The following is a 21,558-nucleotide window of genomic DNA, read 5'->3' as shown; positions in this document are numbered from 1 at the left end:
AGAGTCACTAGTATTGTTTAGAGAACATCAGATCCCAGATCTGGGCCCCCCTGTACCTCCTTTTCTCAATTCAGCCTGCTTTGATCAAAAGCCTTGTTCACTCCAATTTGTGGTACCCGCCTGGGGCTGGGTTTTAAATCGAGATGTGTGGCCACATATTGGCAGACACACTCACATGATGGTTGTTAACTGTAGAGCCTTTGCCTGGAGACTATCAGAGGGTACGGTTACCATGACAACCCCCAGAAAGATGGCAGGCCAGAGAAATGATGCAAATAAAGCTAAAGGGAGGCTAATTTCACAATGACAATCTGAGCATGACAGAGTATGCTCACTCACAGATGGGAAAGCACTGTCCAAGTCATGAACAGGTGACTGTCACTACAGAGAGAAAGAGAGGAGAGGGTGTGGAATTTACCATTGAAAGACCAAAAAAAAAAAAAAAGAGAGAGGCTGGTTACCAAGGCAACTGGGGAGAAAGGAATGAAAAAATGGAGCTTCACCACAGCAGCAGAAAATTGCTTCTAGCCAAGCAACACGGGGCTGTTGCTATAGAAACAAAGAGAACAGGGATCCTGTAGACCATGGGGAGAATTATCACTGAAACGCTGAGCAGGAAAGACTCCTAAATCAGAATGAAGCCTGTGGTCCAAAACAAATGAGGAATAGTGAAAAAAATATGGTACCATTTCCATTCATCGTAATTCTACCATCCAACTAAAAAGAATGGAAACATATTTTTTTTTTAATACTTAAAGCCATCTTGTTTTTCTCCGTAATGATCTTCTGAACTCTAAATTATACTGAGAGTTGTTCCTAAGAGATCATCTGTAACTTAAAATTTTAATTGGAGAGATTAAGTTCAAGGGAAATTTGGAAAATTGAAGTATATGACTAAAAGTAGTTTTAAAAACAACAACAACGACAAAGCAACTGCAAGCTACATAAAATCTTCTAATGGGAAGCTTTGCAGGGTAGTAGGAAGGTAAAAAGTGAAAGGGAGTCAGGAAAGATATTTGTGGTCATGCTGAGGCATTAGTCCTGACCTCTTCTTCCCCTTCTGGAAGGCCAGACAGGAAGTGGTTCCATCTATTCTAAAAGACAAAGAACAAAAGTCTCTCACATAAGTATTTGTATATATTGGGGTCTGAGAGTAGTATAGCAGGTAGGACGCTTGCCTTGCGCATGGCCAAACTGGGTTCCATCCCCTGCACCACATATGGTTTCCCAAGTCCCACCAGGAGTGGTCCCTGAGTGCCACCACGTGTGGCCCAAAAATAAAAACAAAACAGCAACAAAAATAATGTATTTATGTCTAGAATTGCACTGTAGCACTGTGTCCCATTGTTCATTGATTTGCTCAAGCGGGCACCAGTAACATTCCATTATGAGATTTGTTGTTACTGTTTTTGCATATCAAATATGCCACGAGTAGCTTGCCAGGCTCTGCCATGAGGTACTGCCATGAGCGGGGTACTCTGGGTAGCTTGCCAGGCTCTCCAAGAGAGACAGAGGAACCGAACCTGGGTCGGCCACATGTAAGGCAAACGCCCCACCCGCTGTGCTACCGCTCCATCCCCAGAATTCTCTACTGTTTACAAAGCATTTTGGGTAGGGCCTAGGGATGTGGGTAAGTGGCAAAGCAATGGCTTGCATGCATAAAACATGGGTTTGATACCCAGCATTGAAAATCTATATAATATAATATAATGTTTTATATACATATGTGTGTATATATATATATATATATATATATATATATATAGAGAGAGAGAGAGAGAGAGAGAGAGAGAGTATTTGGTAGTATTTGGGTTAAAGAAATTCTAGAAGTAATCCCTCTACCACTGTGAGCTACATACTTAACCCCAAGAAAGCTCATTTATTTATTTTATTTTATTTTTTGGTTTTAGGGTCATGTCTGGAGGTGCTCAGGGGTCCCTCCAGGTCTGTGTTCAAGGTCATTTCTGAGGTGCTTGAGGGGCCACATGGCGCTGGGGATCAAACCAGGCCGCCTGCACGCAAAGTCTGTGCTCAGTCTATTGAGCTATAGCAGTCCTTCCCCAAGAAATTCTAGTTTAAAAGGCAAACATGCTGGGATAGGTTCAATCTCAAAAAACAGCATGTTTTTTGTTTTGTTTTGTTTTGTTTGGGGGGGGCGTGTCACACTTGGTAGTGTTCAGAAATTACCCTCATCTCAGTATTTGCGTTTTGCCGTGGTTGGGGAACAATGTGGTACTGAGTGAGGCTCAAGCCCAGCGGATGTGAATGCAAAACAGGGACCAGAGTAATAATATAGTGGATAAGGTGCTTGCCTTACATGCAGCCAATAAGGGTCCGATCCTCCATATGATCCTTAGCACTGCCAGGAGTGATTACTTAGTGCAGAGCCAGGAGTAACTCCTGAGAGCTGCTGGGTGTGGCCCAAAGACAAAAAAAAAAAAAAACCCAAGAACGCAAAATCATTAGCTCTTCGAGCCATATCCCCAGCTTATAATAGCATATTTGATGCATAGGGGATTGTTAGACCATCAACAGTTCTCAAGTTCTCAGGGGTAATTACTGGCTGGGGGTTGGGGCGTGGGGGTTGATTCTGGTGGTACTGGAGATGGAACTGGGGTTGGCTGCATGAAAGACAAGCAACTTATTCATGTTAATAATAACATGTGCACTGTTTAAAAACTCTTTTTAAACAGTGCACATGGGACATGGGAGCCAATCCTGGCAATTCTTGGCCAACTGGTTTGAAGGCTCCATGTGAACCAGAGGAGGTGGTGATACTTGGGCTCTGCAGTACTGGAGATGAGCCGGGCCACCCCATTGGTTCTCAGGGACCCCTAGAACCATACCTGGCAATGCTTGGGGGACCATGTGGGCCTGGGGATCAAATAAGGTCACGTACATCATACTCCCTAACCCTTGTACTACATATCCCTAGACCAACATTGACCTTTCCTTTCTTTGTTTTTTTTTTTTTTTTTTTTGCTTTTTGGGTCACACCCAGCGATGCTCAGGGGTTACTCCTGGCTTTGCACTCAGGAATTACTCCTGGCGATGCTTGGGGGACCATATGGGATGCCGGGGATCGAACCCGGGTCGGCCGCGTGCAAGGCAAACGCTCTACCCGCTGTGCTATCGCTCCGGCCCGACCTTTCTTTGTTTTTGTGCCACACCTGGAGGTGCTCAGAGCTTACTCCTGGCTCTGTACTAAGGGATCACTCCAGGTGGGGCTCAAGGGATCATATGAGGTGCCAGGGTTCAAACCCAAGTCTGTTGTGTATAAGGCCGTGTCTTACTTATTGTACCGTTGCTCTGGCTCCCAGTGACTGACATCTTAGAGAAAAAGATGCTTTAGGGGCTGGTGAGATAGTACAGCAAGCAGTGTATTTGCCTTGTATGTTTCCTAGACTGGATGACCTTATTTTAACTTGATTGCATCTCCAAGGACCCATTTCCAAATAAAGCCATATTCATAGACTCTAGAATGACATTAATATGGGGAAACAATATTCAACCCAGTACAGTGCCTATGAGTAGTCACAGCACCTTTAACTGTTTTGGTAGCCCTTTGGCATTGATGTTTCCCTTGATATTTGGCCAGTCCAAATTTGTGAGCATCAGAATGATTCAGAACAAGTGAGGGGAGGAAGAAGGTAGCACTCACCATGTGATAGGGTCTATATTATACTCAAGGTTCAGGGTTTGCTCCTGAGGACACCACAATGTCACTGGGTGAAAAGGGTCTTAGTTCCAACGGGGTCCCTGAAACCTGCAAAATCTAAGTCGGGGAGATGCAAGGGGGGAAAAGATGTGGAACCTTTAGAAGTCTCTTCCAGTTCTAATCGCCTGGCTATTTCAAGCCCTCTTTTTTACTGGCCCCTTGCCCATTCTCTTTCACTTGGTTTGGCATTTGGGGCCGTCCTCATTTTATATCATAATGATTTTTTTTGGCTTTTTGGATCACACCCAGTGATGCCCAGCGGTTACTCCTGGTTCTGCACGCAGGAATTACTCCTGGTGGTGCTCCGGGAACCATATGGGACAGTGGGGATAGAATCCAGGTTGGCTGAGTGCAGTGCAAATGCCCTCCCCTATTTTCACTCTGACCCCCTAAGGATTCTTAAACCAATATCCTAATCCCAACCTTTGACCCCACCCCCAAAGAAGTTACAATGTGACACTTTTAACTTCCTGTTAAAAGTGCTCTATTTTGATGACCCCATTACCTCAATAGCACTGTGTCCCAAACCACAATCAGTTTCTTTCCCTGACTTCTCTATTTCAAAGAATCACAGAGGATGTTTGCTATTGAAAGGATACTCTTAGAAATCTAGTGCATCCTTTCTTGCTTTGTAAAATAGAGACCCCTCAGCCTGCAAATCAGACCAGATTCCTCCCCTCTCTCCAGATTCCACACAGGACTCCAAGTCCTCTCTTGCCCACAGCTATTCCTTTGGCCTAGCACACATCCTCCTCCTCCTCCCACTTGGCCAAATGCTATTGGCATTTCTAGTTCCAGTTAAAGTGATAATAATCCCAATAAGAACTTTCTTGATGACTCCAGACAAAGTGCTCTCTTCCCCTTCTGAGGCTTAGAACCCTTTTGTGAGACATATATCACTTAATTTTGTCATCTTGTTTGCACGCACATAAACTTCCACAAGGAACTATAGTTTCTATATCAATCTTACTACATGGCAGACACTATTCTAAGTGCTTTCCATAGGACTCATTCAATCCTCACAACAGTCCTATTGAGTGAATATTTTTTTTTCTAATTTTCTTTTTTAAATTTTACTTATTTATTTGGGAGAGATTGGGATCACACCTGGTATTATTGGGGTTATTCCTGGTTCTGTGCTCAGGAGTCACTACTAGCAATGCTTAGGGGACCATCAGTGATGCTGGAGATCAAACCAGGATGAGCCTTATGCAGAGCAATAAAAGTTTACTTCCAATTGCACTCTGGGGACCATGTGGTGCTAGGGAATCTAACCAGCTTCCTGCATGTAAAGCATGTACTCAGGCTGTTGAGCTATAGGGAAGGAGACTTCTGGAACTCAGGGAGGTTTAGTGATTTGCAAATAATTCTAAGTCCTTGTTTTTTGTTTGCTAGCTTGGTTGCTTTTCTCCCTCCTTCCCTCCCTCCTTCCCTTCCTTCCTTCCTTCCTTCCTTCCTTCCTTTTTTGTTGGGAGGTGGGGGTGAGGTCACACCTGGTTATGCTCAGGGATTGCTCCTGGCTCTGCACTCAGGAATTACTCCGGGCAGTGCTCAGGTAATGGGATGCCAGCTCTAGCACTTGGGTTCCAGGCAAGCATCCTATCCTCTGTACTATTGCTCCAGCCCCTATTAGCTTACTTGCTTTTCATGGTGTCAGGATCGAACTCAGGGCCTCATGCAAGGCATGTAAGACATGTACTCTAGGGCTGGAGCGATAGCACAATGGGTAGGGCATTTGCCTTGCACACAGCTGACCCAGGTTCAATTCCCAGCTTTCCATATGGTCCCCCAGCACTGCCAGGAGTAATTCCTGAGTGTAGAGCCAGGAGTAACCCCTGTGCATGGCTGGGTGTGACCCAAAAAGCAAAAAAACAAAAAGCAAAAAAGACATGTACTCTATCATTGAGTTCTATCCTGGGCTCAATCCAAGTCCCTGTTCTTTTTCTTTTATTTTGGCAGTGGTGGTGGTATGGGGGAATGAGATGAGTTTGGGTCACACCCTATAGTGTTCAGTGCTTGGGGTCATTCCTGGTAGTGCTTGGGAGACTATGTGGTGCCAGGATGAAACCTGGACCTCCCACATGCAAAACATATACTCAAGCCCTTTGAGCTATCTCCCCGGCTAGTCCCCAAGTGCCTGTTCTTAATCATTATTTTTTGCCATCTGTAACACCTTCTGTGAATATTTTTATATCTCTGCAGGCCCTGGCTCCAACCCCTTATTCCATTGCTTTCCTAAGTGTGGTCTCAGGATTCTACCTTAGCAATGTAGATTCCTGGTCTGGAATAGTAGTTTTCTGGGCCCTGGACAGTGGTAGTTCCATCTATTTATCTATTTATATTTTTTGTTTTGGGGGCCACACTCAGCAATACTCAGGGGTTACTCCAGGTGGTGCTCCGGGAACTATCTGGGATGCTGGATTTTGAAACTGGGTCAGTTGCATGCAAGGCAAGCACCCTACCTGTTGTACTATCTCTCCAGACCCAGATTATATTTTGGTGTTGTAGTTTTGGGTGTGGGTGGGGCACAGTCGTTGTGCTCAGGGCTTACTTAAAACTTAAGCTCTAGGGGCCGGAGCGATAGCACAGCGGGTAGGGCATTTGCCTTGCACGTGGCCGACCCGGGTTCGATCCTCGGCATCCCATATGGTCCCCCAAGCACCGCCAGGAGTAATTCCTGAGTGCAAAGCCAGGAGTAACCCCTGAGCATCGCTGGGTGTGACCCAAAAGGCAAAAAAAAAAAAAAAAACCAACCCAAAAACCTTAAGCTCTAAGTCCTAGAACCGGGGATCTAACTAGGGTCAGCCAAGTGTAAGTAAGTGTCTTACCCCTGTACTATCTCTTCTGCACTTGGGTAGATTCTTAGTTAAGACAAAAATGGGCATTTGAGAGTTTAAGGACTGAGTGGTGTCCTTTGAGAGCACTGTCTAGTGAGGACAAAGAGCCCAGAAGGCGTAAGCATCCCAGGTGCACAGCTTCTGCCTGCCACCATCCTGTGCTGCTGACATTAGTCAGGCTAGCTCTTTGCTCTCTTTTCCTCTTCAGCCTCTCTCTCCCCCAGAGCCTGGCTACTCTTTCCTGATGACTTACTGCCTCCTGAGGCATCATGTGAAAGCAGACTACTTCAGGTACTGCTGAAGGGAACAGTCCTTATTTCTCAGTCATTTCCAGCACCTTTCAAAAATGATGAAGCCGCTGAGTAATATGTCTGGTATGGTTTGTTCTCTGATTTAAAGAACAGAAATTGAGGAGCTGAAGAAACGGTACTGTGGGTAGGGTGCTTGCCTAACATGCGGCAGACCGGGGTTCAACCCTGGCACCCCACATGAGCCTCTAGGAGTGATCCCTCAGCACAGAGCCAGGAAGAAGCCCTAAGCATGGCCAGGTGTGACCCCAAAACCAAAAAAATAAACATAAAAATAAAGAAAAATAATTATTTGCTGAGCATTTACTATTTCTTACAACAACCCAATACAGTAGAATCTCTTCTTTTTTTTTTTTTTCTGTTTTATAGTTGAGAATACTGAGCAGTGAAAGGTGAAAGATTGTCCCAAGTTCAGGCAGCTAGAAAATGCAGGGCCCAGATTTGGAACTGACATGGGTTGGGGGTGAGAGATCACTTAACCGTGTTGCTGCCCACAAGTGAAAAGGCAGCCCACCATTTCCTGGGCATGAATTGGATTCCTGGCACTGAGTCTAATTATTAAGTAATTCACCTGATTATAGACTTTCAGAACATTTTTTATATTTCCTCACCAAAAGAATGATAACACAAATACCATTGATATTCATGCTACCAATTCCATTGGATAGTTGATCCCTCTAGCAAGAATAGTTCTAACTAAAGACATTTGCAAGACCTGCCCACTGGACCGAAAGTGGAAGTGTCTACGCCACAACACACCAGCCCACAGAACTGACACTCAACCCCCTTCCCTGCACGCCCCCACCCACCTGCCCGAGTCACCCAATCATCAATCATCTCCCAACTGGTTTTTCTTATCCTTGTAAAGGAACCTTCCTCTTCCTTCCACCAACTTCTAAATCAACAAAATCATCCCCAGAAACACCAAAAGTGAATATTCTAGAATGCTCTGACCCAGGGGCACTGTAGACAAACGCAGCACATCTAAGAGAGTTCATTCTCTCTCAGACCCTCTATCGGGCTGCCCAGCAGTCATCAGCATGCATATTACTCTGTGGCAGAATTGACTTTTCCCTTTCTCACTGCGTGGTCTCAGCGCCCCATACTCTTTGCGTCCCTGGCCGGAGTTGGCTCATAGTCTCTTAGGTGTGCTATTCAGAGGCAAACCTAATTTGTAGAAATTGTTCTCTGAAATCCAGGAATAACCCCCCCCCCCCGGCTATTTTCAGACAAAGATAGAGGTAGGGAGTCTGTGGAAATGGCGAGGAAGGAGCTTAAAATACTTCACATTCCAGAAACACCCTCCCTTCCCCCCAAGGAGATGGCTTTATTCCCCTCCTTTCTCAGCAGTCCGACTGAAAGGAGCTGAGACTCTGAGTCAGGCAGCTGGTTCCAGCTTTGTGGCCTTAGACAAATGACTTCAGTGGGTCCAGCTTCAGTTTGCTCATCTGTGAAATGGGGCTGACAGTACCCTGTGCTCCAGGTTATTGTGAAAAATATTGCTTTATGGGCTAGAGCAATAGTACAGCTGAGTGTTTGGCTTGCAGGAGCCCCCTTCCCCCCTCCATTCTTTCCTTTTATCTTTCTTTTCTTTTTTAAGGCCATACCCCTTTGTGTTCTGGGCTTATACCTGCCTCTAAGCTCAGAGATCACTACTGGTGGGGCTGGGGCAGCGACGGGATGGCCGACCATATGGGATGCTGAGGATGGAATCTGGGGTCTGATGCAAGGAAGGCAAGTGCCGTACCCACTGTATTATCGCTTTGCATCCCCCCCAACCCAGGTTCTATCCCCAGCACCCCACATCCTACATGATCCCTCCAACCCCAGAGAGAGAGAGAGAGAGAGAGAGAGAGAGAGAGAGAGAGAGAGAGAGAGAGAGAGAGAGAGAGAGAAGAGAGAGAGAGAGAACTGCTTTAGGCCTATACTAGAAGTCTATACTTTAGTAAGTGTTTATGAATTCCTTTAAAGTCTGGTAAAGGGAGAGAAGTCTCTTCTGTCAAATTACTCTTGATTGACAAATGACCTCAAAAGAGGATGATGGGGCTGGGGCAATAGCTCCAAGAGCTGATAGCATGCTTTGCACGCAGGAGGCTTGTGTTCAATTCCTCGCACCTCATATTCCCCGACCACTGTTGGGAGGAACCAACAACAGAGTCAGAATAAGCCCTGAGCATTGCTAGTTGTAACCCCAAACCACATACACATACAAAAGAAGGCTAAGGGCCAGGAGATAACTGAAGTCATGGAGTTCATCTCTGGCACCACATGGTCCCTGGAGCCTCACCAGGTGGAGCACTATTAGACATGACCTGGTGGCCCCCAGCACCACTGGGCAGGAACAGCACTGCATCTAAGGCCAGGCACAGAGCATTAGGCTTGCACTGGCAGGCTGGGTATCTCCAGGAATGGTTCCCAGGCTGCTGAGAAGGAATCCCTTCCCAAAGGGGAAAATAAGGAATGAGGCAGTGATTGGGATATATGTATATTGCCCTAGATTCAATTCCTGGCACCAAAACAAATACTAAAAAGATGAATCCTAGGACAGAGTGACTCAAACTTAAAGAGGGAAATGGATTTTCAAGAGAAGACTCAGAAACTAAACCTGTTTCATATTTGGACCATGCCCAGCAATGCTTTGTGGCTATTCCTGGATCTGTGCTTTGGGGTCATTCCTAGTGGTGGTCAAAGGGATCATGTGGTATTAGGGATTGAACCCAGCAAGTCCTGAGTATTTTTGGGTTTTTTGGGCCACACCCAGCTTGCTTAGAGCTTAATCCTGGCTCTGCACTCAGAAATTACTCCTGGCAGTGCTCAGGGGACCATATGGGATGTTGGGGATCAAACCCTGGTCAGCCGCATGCAAGGCAAGTGCCTTACTTGCTGTACTATCTTTCTGGCCTCTTGAACTAACATTTTTTTTGGCTACACCCAGAGGTGCTTAGGGGCTATTCTGATTACTCAGAGGACCCTGTGGTGCTGGGGATTGAGTCCAGAGGCTGATTTTTGGTTTTGGGTCATGCCTGTCAGTGCTTTCACTATTCCCAGCTCTGTGCTCAGGGATTATCCCTAGTGGTGCCTGGAGAACCATATGCGGTGCTGGGAATTGAACGAAGGTCTGCCAGCAAGGCAGGCACCTTCATCTTTTTACTATCTCTCTGGCTCCAACCAGGCCTGTTTTATCAGCTGTTTCTGAACTGGGTTTAGTGACAGAATTGCTGGAGGGTGAGTGGAGAGTTAGCTGACAGGAAACTGCACTTCAGAGTCTGAGCTTGTTGTGGGACCTGAGCAGGAAGCTGTTTGGACTCCAGAGCATGTGGCAGAGATGGCTTACTTCCCAGGATGGGATCAGGACACTCTGTAAATGGCAGGAAGTTACTTTTTTTTTTATTGTGAAGGGAAGGCACTAAGGAAGCTGCACCTGGGGGAGGGGGCCAGGCAGTGCTGGGGTGCAAAGGGAAGGGCTTGTGCCTTGCATGTATGGGGCCCTGGGTTCCAAGCAGGTAAAGGGTAGAAACTCATGCTCCTCCACCTCCACGCAGCCCTCTGTCCCCACCATCAGCACTCAAACATGCTGGCTACTCCCAGGTAGGTGGCGAAGACCTCTAGCTCTGAAGCCTGGCAAATACTAACTCATTTCCTCAAGTGACTATGAGCAGTTTTCACTCCTAGCACCCTGGCATGTCATTGGTGGGGCATAGCATGCATGAGCAAGCCTGGCGTTCTATCAGAGTTTAGTGAATTCTCTTCTCTTGCACTTATGACAAGTTTGTAAAGAACTATGGATGGGAAAGGGAGGTTTCATTTCCTTTCACTGATAGATAAATTTATATATCCTTCTAAGGGTTTTTTGAGAGACTGATTTTTGAACCATACCCAGTGGTGCTGATGGGAGTTGGGGTTTTGCTCCCAGCTCTGTGCTCAGAAATTGATTCTGGCTGTGTTGGGGAACCACAAAATGAATCAGGGCTGCCTGCATGCATGGTAAGTACCATCACCCTTACACACTTTCTCTTCAGCCCTCTTAGAGAATTTATTTTTGGATCACACTCGTCAGACTCAGTTCTTACTCACAGCTCTCAGCTCACAGATCATGCCTGGCAGTGCTCAGAATATTACGTGTGGTACCAAGGACTGAACCAGGGTTGGCCACAGTGCTCTAACCCCTGTACTATCTCTTCGGCCTGTTAAGGCAGTGCTCTAGCCCCTGTACTATCTCTTCAGCCTGCTAGAACTAAAAAAATCTTAGAGGTCAGAGTGATAGTATAGTGGGGAGGGTGCTTGCCTTGAGTGCAACTGACCTGGGTTCAATCCCTGGCATCCCATATGGTCCTCTGAGCCTAACTGTGAATGATCCCTGAGCACAGAATGATAAGTCCTGAACTGTCAGATGTGACCCCAAAACAAAAATAAATAAAAATAATAAAAATTCAGCACAGGATTAATATACCTGTGCTGAATTTTTTATTAAAAGAATGGTACCATGAGGCTGGAGCGATAGCACAGCGGGTAGGGTGTTTGTCTTGCACGCGGCTGACCCGGGTTCAATTCCCAGCATTCCATATGGTCCCCTGAGCACCGCCAGGGGTAATTCCTGAGTGTAGAGCCAGGAGTGACCCCTGTACATTGTCAGGGGGGTGTGACCCGAAAAGCAAAAAAAAACAAGAACAGTATCACTCTGGGCTGGAGCGATAGTGCAGCAGGTAGGGCGTTCACCTTGCATGTGGCTGACCCGGGTTCAATTCCTACGCCCCTCTTGGAGAGGCTGGCAAGCTACCGAGAGTATCTTGCCCGCACGGCAGAGCCTGCTAAGTTACCCGTGGCATGTTTGATATGCCAAAAACAGTAACAACAAGTCTCACAATGGAGACCTACTGGTGCCCACCTGAGCAAATCGATGAGCAATGGGATGACAGTGACAGTGACAGTGATATCACTCTAAAGAAATCAAGGTTTGTATGTATGTGGGGGCACGGTAAGGAGGTAGGGCAGGAGACAGCACAGCGATTAAGGCACAAGACAGGCATGCACCCAGCTGAGGGTTTAATTCCTGCAACTATTGGTCACATGAGCACAGGCCTGGAGGTAACCAAGCAATGCAGGCTGTGGCACATGGATCCTCAGCACCTCAAAGCTTGAGCAATACTATATCCTTGGGTCCTTGCACTGAACCCCTGGCACAGTGGTCAAGAACTGCTGGCGAAGAACCTCCCCAACAACAACAAAAAGAACAGGGATATAGTTCAGCACTGGAGCACTGCTTGCATGTGAGATCCTGGATTCAATCCCTGGCACTACACATGAACTATTTGGTTTTATAGTTTAGAGAGTGGCTTAAAATCTTCTCCTTCATTTAGTACTAGCCAAAGTCCCGTGAATTAACATTTATCCCCATTTTACAGATAAAGAAAACAGGGCTCAGAAAAGTAAAGCTAAAAGACACAAAGCAAGTGGTAGAACCGGGATTGCAAGCCTTCTAAAGTAGAAATTCAGCACTCTTTGCAATTCACACGAGAATTTCAAGTTCACCAAGTACTGAGCCTACATTGTTTGGACATGTCTGAAATGGCATGTCAGGAACCTAAAGTGGATGACCAGGTTAGAAACATGGTTAGATAAATGCAACCCTCTGCAGCGCTTGTGGCTGCTCTGAAATAATTGTCCTTGGTTCATGGGTGCTCAGGTGCCAAAAGCTGCCCCCAACTCTAACATGTTTAAGAAATCTTTTATTGGAAGATATCCCAGAAGGCAACATTTTAAAATCAGGCAATCAATAATCACAACTAAATACAAAATTTCAGGTAAACTTGCCTTTCAAAATAAACCAAACTCTTGCAATAGGAGAATTGCCCAAGAGTTTTTTCTTGTACAAAAAACAATTAACACCACTTTGCAAAAGGCATACAAAAATACAGTATAAAAAAACCAAAAAGACTGCTCCCAGCAAAATCCCCAACAGCAGCTTACAAAACACAAGCTATTCAGGCCAGGCAGCAGTGACTACATCATCCCACTTGTTCTCCAAAGATAGTTCCAGAAGTCAAGTGGCTCCTGAAAACCATGCTCTAGAAGGTAGAAGGGCTCTTTCCAAACTTCCTCTGGGGTTTGCTGAGTCCAAGAAGCAACCTCAGAAACAGACAACGTGCATCAAAATAGCAGCTGGCTGTCCACAGATGGTAGCACGCAGACCTACCATCACCGCTGACCAACTTTCAACCCCTAGTCGGCAGGCATCTGTCCCCCTCCACAGACTTCTGGAGGGTCACTCCTTCACCCAGACCAGGCTTAGGAGCGCTTGAGGTTGCCCACATAACCCTAGTTGGGTCGGATGCTTTTCCTGGATTGGAGGTTGCAGCTGGAATCCACTTGGAGGTGCCAAGCTCAGCTGGGGTAAAATCCATCGTGGTCCACTAAGCAGAGAGTCCTGGAAGGGTCTTTCAATTCTGCTGGGCAGCGAGGCCCCTTTCTGGAATCCTGGATGAGCCCCAGTGGCTCTCTAGGAAGCACTTAAGACCCAGATTTTGCTCATGGGGCTGGATGCCTGTCAGGCCGGGAGCACCCAAAGGTGGCTGTTGGGCCACTCAGCTCCTTGGCATTGCAGGGGGTTGCGATTGCGACGTTCTGGGAGAACTTCTGACTTTTCAAATGTACCAGTCAGGGATGCAGATGAGGGAGGAAGAGGAGGCGGTGCAGTCCTCTCCCCTGAGGTGCCTGACACATGCCTGCCTGGAGAAAAAATTCTGAGATGGGTCTTAAGGGCCCTTCAGAAAAAAAAGCTGGGCAGGAAACAAGATCACCAGGCAGGATGGCAAGCCATTCCCCCTGGCCACAGGCTGGGACTCATTTCCCAGGGCCTTGGGGGACTCTTTCTGACCTATGGGGAAGGGATGCTATGTTGAGTCCACTGTAGAACAAAGGCAGAAGGAAACAAAATGGTTCCTTTTGAAGACAGAAATGCTATCTCGGAGGAAAGAGCCCCAAAAATGGAGCAGCCCGGCTCTGCGTTCTCAAGGTTGAGGCTCTGAGAGGGGAGGAGGGGCAGCCTAACACCACTATATATATATATATATATATGTATATATATATTAAATGTTTCCAACTCCTCAGCTACTGTAAAGTGTCCGACAGTGAGGTAATGGTCCATGTTGATCAAGTTTGCGAGCTTGTCTTCACCCAAGACAGCTCGTGTGTCTCCTGGAAAAAGGAGCCTCAGGGAGAGCATCCAGGCCCAGCTGTCCTAGCATCACCCCAGAGACACCACCGGGAGCCTCCTTCCCGGCCCTGGAGTGTGCGATTTCACAGGCGGGCTGTGGCCCCCGAACAACGTCCACCACCTGTTGCATAGCATCTGTCAGGCTTGTCTTCGGGCTGAGAGCATGCGCCGAGGCTGGGGAGGCAGACCCCAAGGCTCCTCAGTCAGCTGCCAACTGGGGAGCCTCCGGCGCCTGAGAAGACACCGACTGCCTAGCTGGCTGTCAGGGTTCGCCAGCACGCAGAGGCCCTCACCAGTGTGCGTTCTGGCTGCCCCACATCCCCGGAGGGGAAGCTGCAGTCCGGGAACCAAAATGTGCAAATTACTAAGGGGAAGGTTGAAAATTAAACCCGGGTCTTTGCTGAGATGGAGCAGTCAAGCTTCGGGTCAGTCAGTAGCCACTGAGGTACGCGAGTCTTTTCTGCAGTTGCTGCTGCCGGCATCGGAGCTGCCTTTTCTCCGACGCCATCCTCTTCTCGGCCCCCACCAGGGCCTGCAGGTACTCCAAGGCCTTGCTCAGGATCACAACTTTGGGGGCCTTGGAGCAGCTGGCCAGCGTGGGAACCTGGTCCCGCAGGGCCAAGAACCTGGAGCGGAGGTCGTTCCGCCGTTTGCGCTCCAGAAAGTTGTGATTCTTTCTCTTGGTCACGTCCTCAGTGTCGGAGCTGACAGGTTTGGGGTGGCAGGTCAGAGGAGCCTCGCTTTCTAGTGGCAGGGGGCTCACAATCTCTTCGTCCACCTCTTCCTTTTCCTGGGGCTCTTCTTTCTCCAGAGCCTCCTCCTCCTCCTCCTCTTCCTCCTCCTCCTCCTCTTCCTCCTCCAGCCGGGCCTTCTCTGGGGCCGGGGTCTGGGGGGAGGAGTTTTCTGGGGGGAAGCGGGCGGCGTAGTTGTGCTGCTGCTGGTGGATAGAGATGTGGAAGTGTTTCATGCAGGGGTCTAATGGGTCGGCACGCACCGTGATGGTGACTGGCTTGCGTACACCCAGGGACTGTCTCTTCTCCACGGTCACCACGTCAATTTCTTCCCCCTCTGGCCAAGAAGAGAGAGCAAGAAAAGAAGCACATCCCATGAGAAACACATACTCAGCATTCGCTTTGGGGAAGGGGGGGCGGGGGGGAAGAAGAGCGGGGCTTGGGAAAGGAGGTGACATTTTCCCAATTTGACATAAATAAATCAAAGTAAGGAGCCGGACAGCGGATGCATTTGTAACGGGGCTATAGCCAGGGTGAAGGAAAGGAAGGGAAATAAGCAAGAAGGAAAATATTCTCCAATTTCCTTTTGTACAGCCAGGCTTAGATAAGAACAAAAGGCAGACCCAAGCCAGCAGCCCCCCGTCTGCACAGGCTCTCCCCTCCCCCACCAAAGGGATGAAGAGAAAGAGCTATTGGCCTGGGACAAAGTTTAGCTATAAAGATCTTCTCCAGTCGGGCTCTTTCATGCCCCATCAGAATTGTAAATGAGGGGTCTGTGGGCAGAGCTGCCCTTTGTTCCTGCCCAGCACAGCCTGCACTTGGGGAATTGTTACTTTTCACAAGTTATAAATCCTATTATTCCCCCACCTCTCTATTCTGCCACTCCTTTCAGCTAAAGATTCAGAGACGGGAAGGCTACAACCCATCCCTCCTGACCCCCAGAGGAGAGGGAAAGGGTTTCCCTTAGGAGCATTTTGCTCCCGGGTTCAATGGGTTTCTAAAGTCATCCATCATTTATAGGTTGCTTGCCCCACCCCCTTTCCCTGGACCAGGCGAGGATGGGATCTGGATTTTCTGGTAGGCAAAATGCTGCAACTTCACAAAGGTACCAGCGAGCATTTCCAAGCTACCTGTGCTGAGCACAGGAACTGAGCGGCCGGGATAGGTTCCCAGGCAAGGACACCAAAACCCCAGCGGCCTAAAAATACCTGGATGTGTCCCTACCATTCCCTGGCTGGAAGGTCTCTCAGGTCACCTCAACCAGAAGAGGGGCATCGAGGGGGGAATCTTCCTGTTTCACACAATTTGCAGCATCCTCCCTCCCCCCAGATAAAGGCCACCTTTATGCATTTCAGTCTGACAACAGAGAAGCTCAGTTCTTTGGCCTCCTTTGCATATCAGGATGCTTGAGCGCCTTTGTCAGGAAGCCTTCCATTGTGTGGACAATCGCATTATTTCTCCATTAATAAAACCTGACCATTCAGCCCTCCTGGCCCCAAAGCCTGCGATTGGCCGGCTATGCTGTGTTTGGAATGCAGTTTCACCCAGCCCCTAGCCTCTATTGGCTGAACCTTGCCGTCAATCACTCTCCCCACCCCCCTCATTGTTTGCAATCTGTTGCATTTTGTTCTGGGCCATGTGGCCTGTGAGTGAACCAGGAGCTTGCAAACAGGTTCAGGTTAAAGGGCAGGTCAGAAATGAACAGTGGTTTCCCCACATCCCCAAACTTTAATATTTGTGTTAGAGCTCATGACTGGGAAGTCTTTGCTGAAGAAAGAAATAACAGAAGACACTATTCTTTTCAGAGTGATGGCTAACTCTCCTCAGACAAGGAACTGTCCTCTCTGATTGACAACCAAGTCCAACCCCCCTATGCAAAGGGAGAAACTGAAACACACACCAGACAAACTTACACACATCCTCTTCAGGATGTTCTGGGTCTCAAATGAAGCTCTCTTTTGAGAGAGCTTGTTCTTTCCTCTCTACCACTCCTTCAGCCTTGGCAGAAGTACACCTGTATGGGTTTCTTGATATTAAAAGTTTCCATTCCAGCCATTAAACACAAGTTATTGATGTAAAAGAAGCAGGTAGATTTTTAAAAAACCAAAAAAAAAAAAAAAAACCTTAACAGAATGGACCAGATTAAAAAAAGTGACTAAAATTTTTCTTACTATCCTTACTTCCCCCTCAAGCACATGACCACATCCATAACCCATCCCAAGTTTCCGCTCACACAATCCTATACATTAAGAATTCTTAAGAGCAACTGTGAGAGTCCTCTGTTTTGCTTTATGTGATACGAGCCTCAGCCTGTTTCTTATAAAAGAAGTCTCCGCAGTGCCTCTGAGTAGAATAGTCCAAGAGGTGAGGCTAAGAACCACAGTCTGAAGCCAAGGGGGCAGAAGTCTGCTCTCAGTGAGCTTCCCCTGGAGTCAAGAACAGACAGACAGGGGAGCCTGAGCTTTGTAGAACTGGCACAAGCACCTAGCCCAGAAACGTGGGAGCCAGAGAGTATTTGTTGACTACAAGGAAGAAGCTAAAGCTCTTTGATCAATTGGGAGGGAGCTCCAGGGTCACCTTTGTACCTTAGGTCAAAGCAACAAGGTATGGTGTAACCCTTCTCAGATAAGCTACCATGAAGACCCTTTAGACACCCAGACAGAAGTGTCTGGGGCAGGGAGGGCTGGGGAAACGAGGTTGACTAGCTAAGAGGAAGCTGGGGTTTATTTCGGGTGAGCTGCTACCTCCAAGCCTCAATATATCCGTCTGTGAATGGGAACGCTGGTTCATTCCTCCACTCCCTGTCTGAGTGTGGATGCACAGGTGGGAAAAGATGGGAGGTGCAAAGGAAGGGCTTATTGGCACGTTAAGGTAAAGCTGACAGGAGACCAGGTTTTTAAAAGAACAGCTTTGGTTTTTGCACAAAAAGACCCCTCAGCTTCTTCTCTTCCCAGAGGAGAATGAGTTTCCCAGGGAAAGAGGGACCGATGAAACAAGCCTGGGGTGACCTTTAAGGGACCCCTTTAGTCTCCCCAGGAGGAAATCCCCTACACTCAGATCCCAGCTCAGCCCTCTCCGAGCGAGCGCCAAGCCTCTCCCAGTCTCCCTAGTCCCCCGGGGCTCCAGTCATCATCAAAGGGACGCTGGCTCCCACGCCACTTCTCCGAATTGTTTACTAACACACCCACGTGCCAGACAGACACCGCTGGGGGCTACACCGGCAGCTTCAGCCCGAGGGGGGGGGGGAGGTGATTAGAGGCTGACGAAGACCCAGAGCCTGACCTCAGCCAGTGGCAAGGCTCCGGCCACCCACGGGGCGCCTCCCCCCCCACCCCGACCCGGGGGGCGATCCTTACCCGAGTCGCTTGGGCTCTCGGACCCCGAGCACGCCTGGGTCTTGGGCTCGCTCAGAGGACACGGGGCGGCGGGCGCCGGGGTGCCGCCTTCGAGGCTGGGCGCGCAGTCCGCGGCGGCGGGCGCTTTGGGTGGGTTCCCCCGGGGCGCGCCGGCGGCGAACCGGTCGCTCACGGCTCGCTCCAGCCGTTCCCGGGCGGAGAAGCCGCTCCACATGCAGTCACGGCGGATGATGGAGGCGTAGTTCCTGCCCCAAGCTTTCGAGTGGCCCCGGGATTCCGCCTCGTCCCCGGCACCCCCTCCGGGCCACGGTTCCGGGGGACCAATTCCAGGGGCCGGGTCTCCGGCGCCGGGACCTGAGCCCCAGGGCGGCGACGTGGGGGGCGACGGCACCAGCTCGAATTTCTTCCAGATGTCCTCGCTGGGCGCCGTGGAGCGGTAGAAATCCTCCCCGCATTCATAGTCGTAGAAATAGTGCTGGTACGAGTCGAAGTCCATGTCCGTTCCCTGTGGGAGGGAAAGGGAACCGGCAAGCCTCGGGTGCGGGCTCGGGGCGGCAGGCGGCCCCGGGGGTCCCCCGGCCCAGCCGGGCGCTGCGACTGCGACCCTCCCCAACCTCCCGGCTCCGAGCCCGCGCCCTGCGCTCGCGTCTGCGGGAGCCCGACCCTGGGTCAGCGTGCCCAGGGAAGTGGCTCACAGAGCGCCGACTAGGCTGCGGGGAGCGAGTTCAAAGCAAACTTTGCCAGCGCCGCCCGGAGCGCAGCTCCCAGGGCCTGGCCGGGCCTGGCGGGGGCGCGCTGTGCCCCGAAGGCAGCCTGCCGTCCGTCCCCCGGGGACCCGCGCCCGTCCCCCGGCCGCCTGCAGCCTCACCTCGCTCTGGCCGCCCGCCACCTGGAGCGGTCCGGCTCCCCGCGGGCTCGGGGCAGCCCGGCAGCCCGCACACATGCACATGCGCGCCGCCGAGCGCGCGCCCCGCACTCAGGAGCGCGCCCCGCCCGCGCGCGCGCCCCCCTTCGCTCGCGCACGGCGGCCCGGACGCTCCCGGGATCGGCGCGGGCGCGCGAGATGCAGGCGCATTGTTTCCCGGCTGCCTTATATCTCGTCCCGCGCCCGGGGGTCCGGGGCTGGGGGCGGGCCCTGCGGGACAAGCCCCGCCCCGCCCCGCCCCCTCCCGGCCGCCGACAGGTGGGGGCGACGGCGTCCCCGCCTCACCTCTCTTAACCGCTCGCCTGCTCTGTGTTATTCCTTCTGTTTTCCCTCCAAATCAATTGCACTCTGGAGGACGCCGGGCAGGGCGGCGAGCTGCTGCAGCCCGGCGGGTCCTGGTGGGGGCGTGACTCTTGCAGTCCCCAGCGGGCCCGACCAAAGCCGCGCCCCCAAACCCGCTCTGGGCTGGGGCTTAGGGCTACTCCCCTGACCCGCCCCAAGAGTCTACTTCCCGGGGCTCGCCCGCCGAGTTCAGGTGCGTCGGCCTGGGTGCGGGAGCCGGGGGACGGGCGCACCTCCGCCGCGCCACCTGGCGGCGCTGAGCCCTGCGTGGAGGCCGGACCCGGGCTCCCCCTCATCACCGTTAGCTGGTTTCTGTAGCGTGGTGGGCCAATCCCGAGCGGCAGAGGAGGCAAGATTCAGAAATCCGAGCGTGGAACTTACCCACGACGAGCCGCAGTTTCATCTATAGAGGCAAGGGACGGTAATAGCTCACGGGATTGTTGTCAGGAATTTCAGAGAAAGGAACTAGGTCTGGAAGAAGATGAGTAGCACGGACAACCCCCGGTGTGGATGTTAGGTTAGGAGACCTTTCATTCTGGGGCCAGGTCGGGACCCACACTCCTCCTCCCTCACATTTTAGGTTTAAAAATATTTGTTTTGAGACTGGAGAGAGAGTATAGTGGGTAGGGCGCTTGCCTTGCACACGTCCGGCCGGGTTTCGATCCCCGGTGGTATCCCATAAAGTCGGTCCCCTGAGCACCGCGAGGAGTAATTTCTGAGCGCAGAGCCAAGAGAAATCTGTGAACATTACCGGATGTGGCCTCCAAAACAAAAACAAAACAAAAAAAGTGAAAGAAAATAGGGGCCGGAGAGATAGTACAGCGGGTAAGGTGACCCGGGTTCATCGTGGGCATCCCAAATGGTTCCGGGTTCATTGTGGGCACTCTAAATGGTTCCCGGGTTCTATAGTCAGCATCCCATATGGTCCCCCGGGCACGCCAGGAGTAATACCTAAACGTCCCTAGGGGTGACCACCAAACAAAAGCAAATAAAATTTTAAAAATAAAATGTTTGTTTGGGGGGACCACATTTGGTAGTGCTTAGGGCTTACTCCTGTCTCTATGCACGGGGATCACTCCTGGTCAGGGTTCAGGGGGTCATATCCGAGTCTTCCCCCTTTACTCTATTTCCAGCCTTGGGTGTGTCTGAGTGCGTCTTTCTGAGTCACAGCTAGAGGTGCTCAGGGCTTACTCCTGACTGCACTGCTCAGAGATCTTTCCTGGAGGGCGTTTAGGGGACCATAGGTAGTGCTAGGGGCTAACCCCAGCCAATCCCCATGCGAGGAAAGATCCTTACCCACTGAGCTATCTCTCTGCTCCCTGTAGGAGCTCTTTTGGAAAGGGGGGAAAGAATAGGGACTTGGAGTTCAAAAAATTTAGGTCTTTGAGCTTTGCAATGCTAGTTGTGGGGTCAAGCCACCTGAAACTCCTGCTTATGTATCCTACAAGAGGGACTGTTGCTTGCATCTGCAAGTCTGGCCACATGACAGATGCTGTAGTCTTTGCGTTATCTTCTGTGCAGATACCTTGTGTGGATGAGAAAAAGCTAAATTACACAGGCATTTTGTTTAGGTCAAAACAAAGGTAAACTGGAATGTCAGCAATACGTCTAGAATGTTCTCGTTGGCATTCAAGGTCTGCATCCTCTCTGTCTTAGCCTCAATGCCTGCTGTTTCTTTTCCTCCCATCCCTGTGGTTTAGGAACAAACCACTCACTGTTGCCATCCCAGGAGAAGGAATTGTTATGTGCAAGCGGCTGGGTGTGGCTGGAGCATAGGACTCAAGCGTGAGTTTAGATGGGACAGGAGAAGATGACACCCTGTTTTTAGTATGTTGTATCTGCAGTGCCTGTGGGACATCTCTAAAGGCAGAACTAGCTGTTTTGTTTTGGGCCACACCTGGCACTGTTCTGGGATTACTCCTAGCTCTGGGGGCAAGGATCACTCTAGGCAGTGTTCAGGGAACCATATGGAGTGCTAGAGATCGAACCCGGGTCAACTGCCTACAAGGCAAACACTCTACCCGCCATTCTATCGCTCTGGGCCCTTAGCTCTTACTAACTTTGTTCCCCTAGTACCTTGACACTTCTGGTTGGTTTCTAGATTTATTTATTTTTTTAGATTTAAACT

The 21,558-nt window shown here is 49.9% G+C and overlaps 1 protein-coding gene across 2 annotated transcripts; it reads right to left on the bottom strand.

Annotated features, from left to right (window-relative positions):
- Nucleotides 1-12,580: 12,580 nt before the first annotated feature.
- Nucleotides 12,581-19,229, bottom strand: MYCL (MYCL proto-oncogene, bHLH transcription factor). 2 transcript variants are annotated; one of them, XM_004614221.2, is made up of 3 exons: nucleotides 19,032-19,229; nucleotides 18,164-18,668; nucleotides 12,581-15,144 (listed from the first exon to the last, which is right to left on the bottom strand). In XM_004614221.2, exons 1-3 carry the CDS (start codon nucleotides 19,110-19,112, stop codon nucleotides 14,507-14,509), a joined length of 1,224 nt encoding a protein of 407 aa, XP_004614278.1. In that variant the 5' UTR covers nucleotides 19,113-19,229; the 3' UTR covers nucleotides 12,581-14,506. The 2 variants fall into 2 exon arrangements, with proteins under 2 accessions (XP_004614278.1, XP_054995281.1); XM_055139306.1 differs by having other exon boundaries at nucleotides 18,164-18,638.
- Nucleotides 19,230-21,558: the final 2,329 nt, after the last annotated feature.

This window comes from Sorex araneus, chromosome 5 (assembly GCF_027595985.1).
Source record: "Sorex araneus isolate mSorAra2 chromosome 5, mSorAra2.pri, whole genome shotgun sequence".
Taxonomy (NCBI): domain Eukaryota; kingdom Metazoa; phylum Chordata; class Mammalia; order Eulipotyphla; family Soricidae; genus Sorex; species Sorex araneus.
Note: the sequence above shows the minus strand (reverse complement) of the source record. Positions and strands in the feature narration are given on the sequence as shown.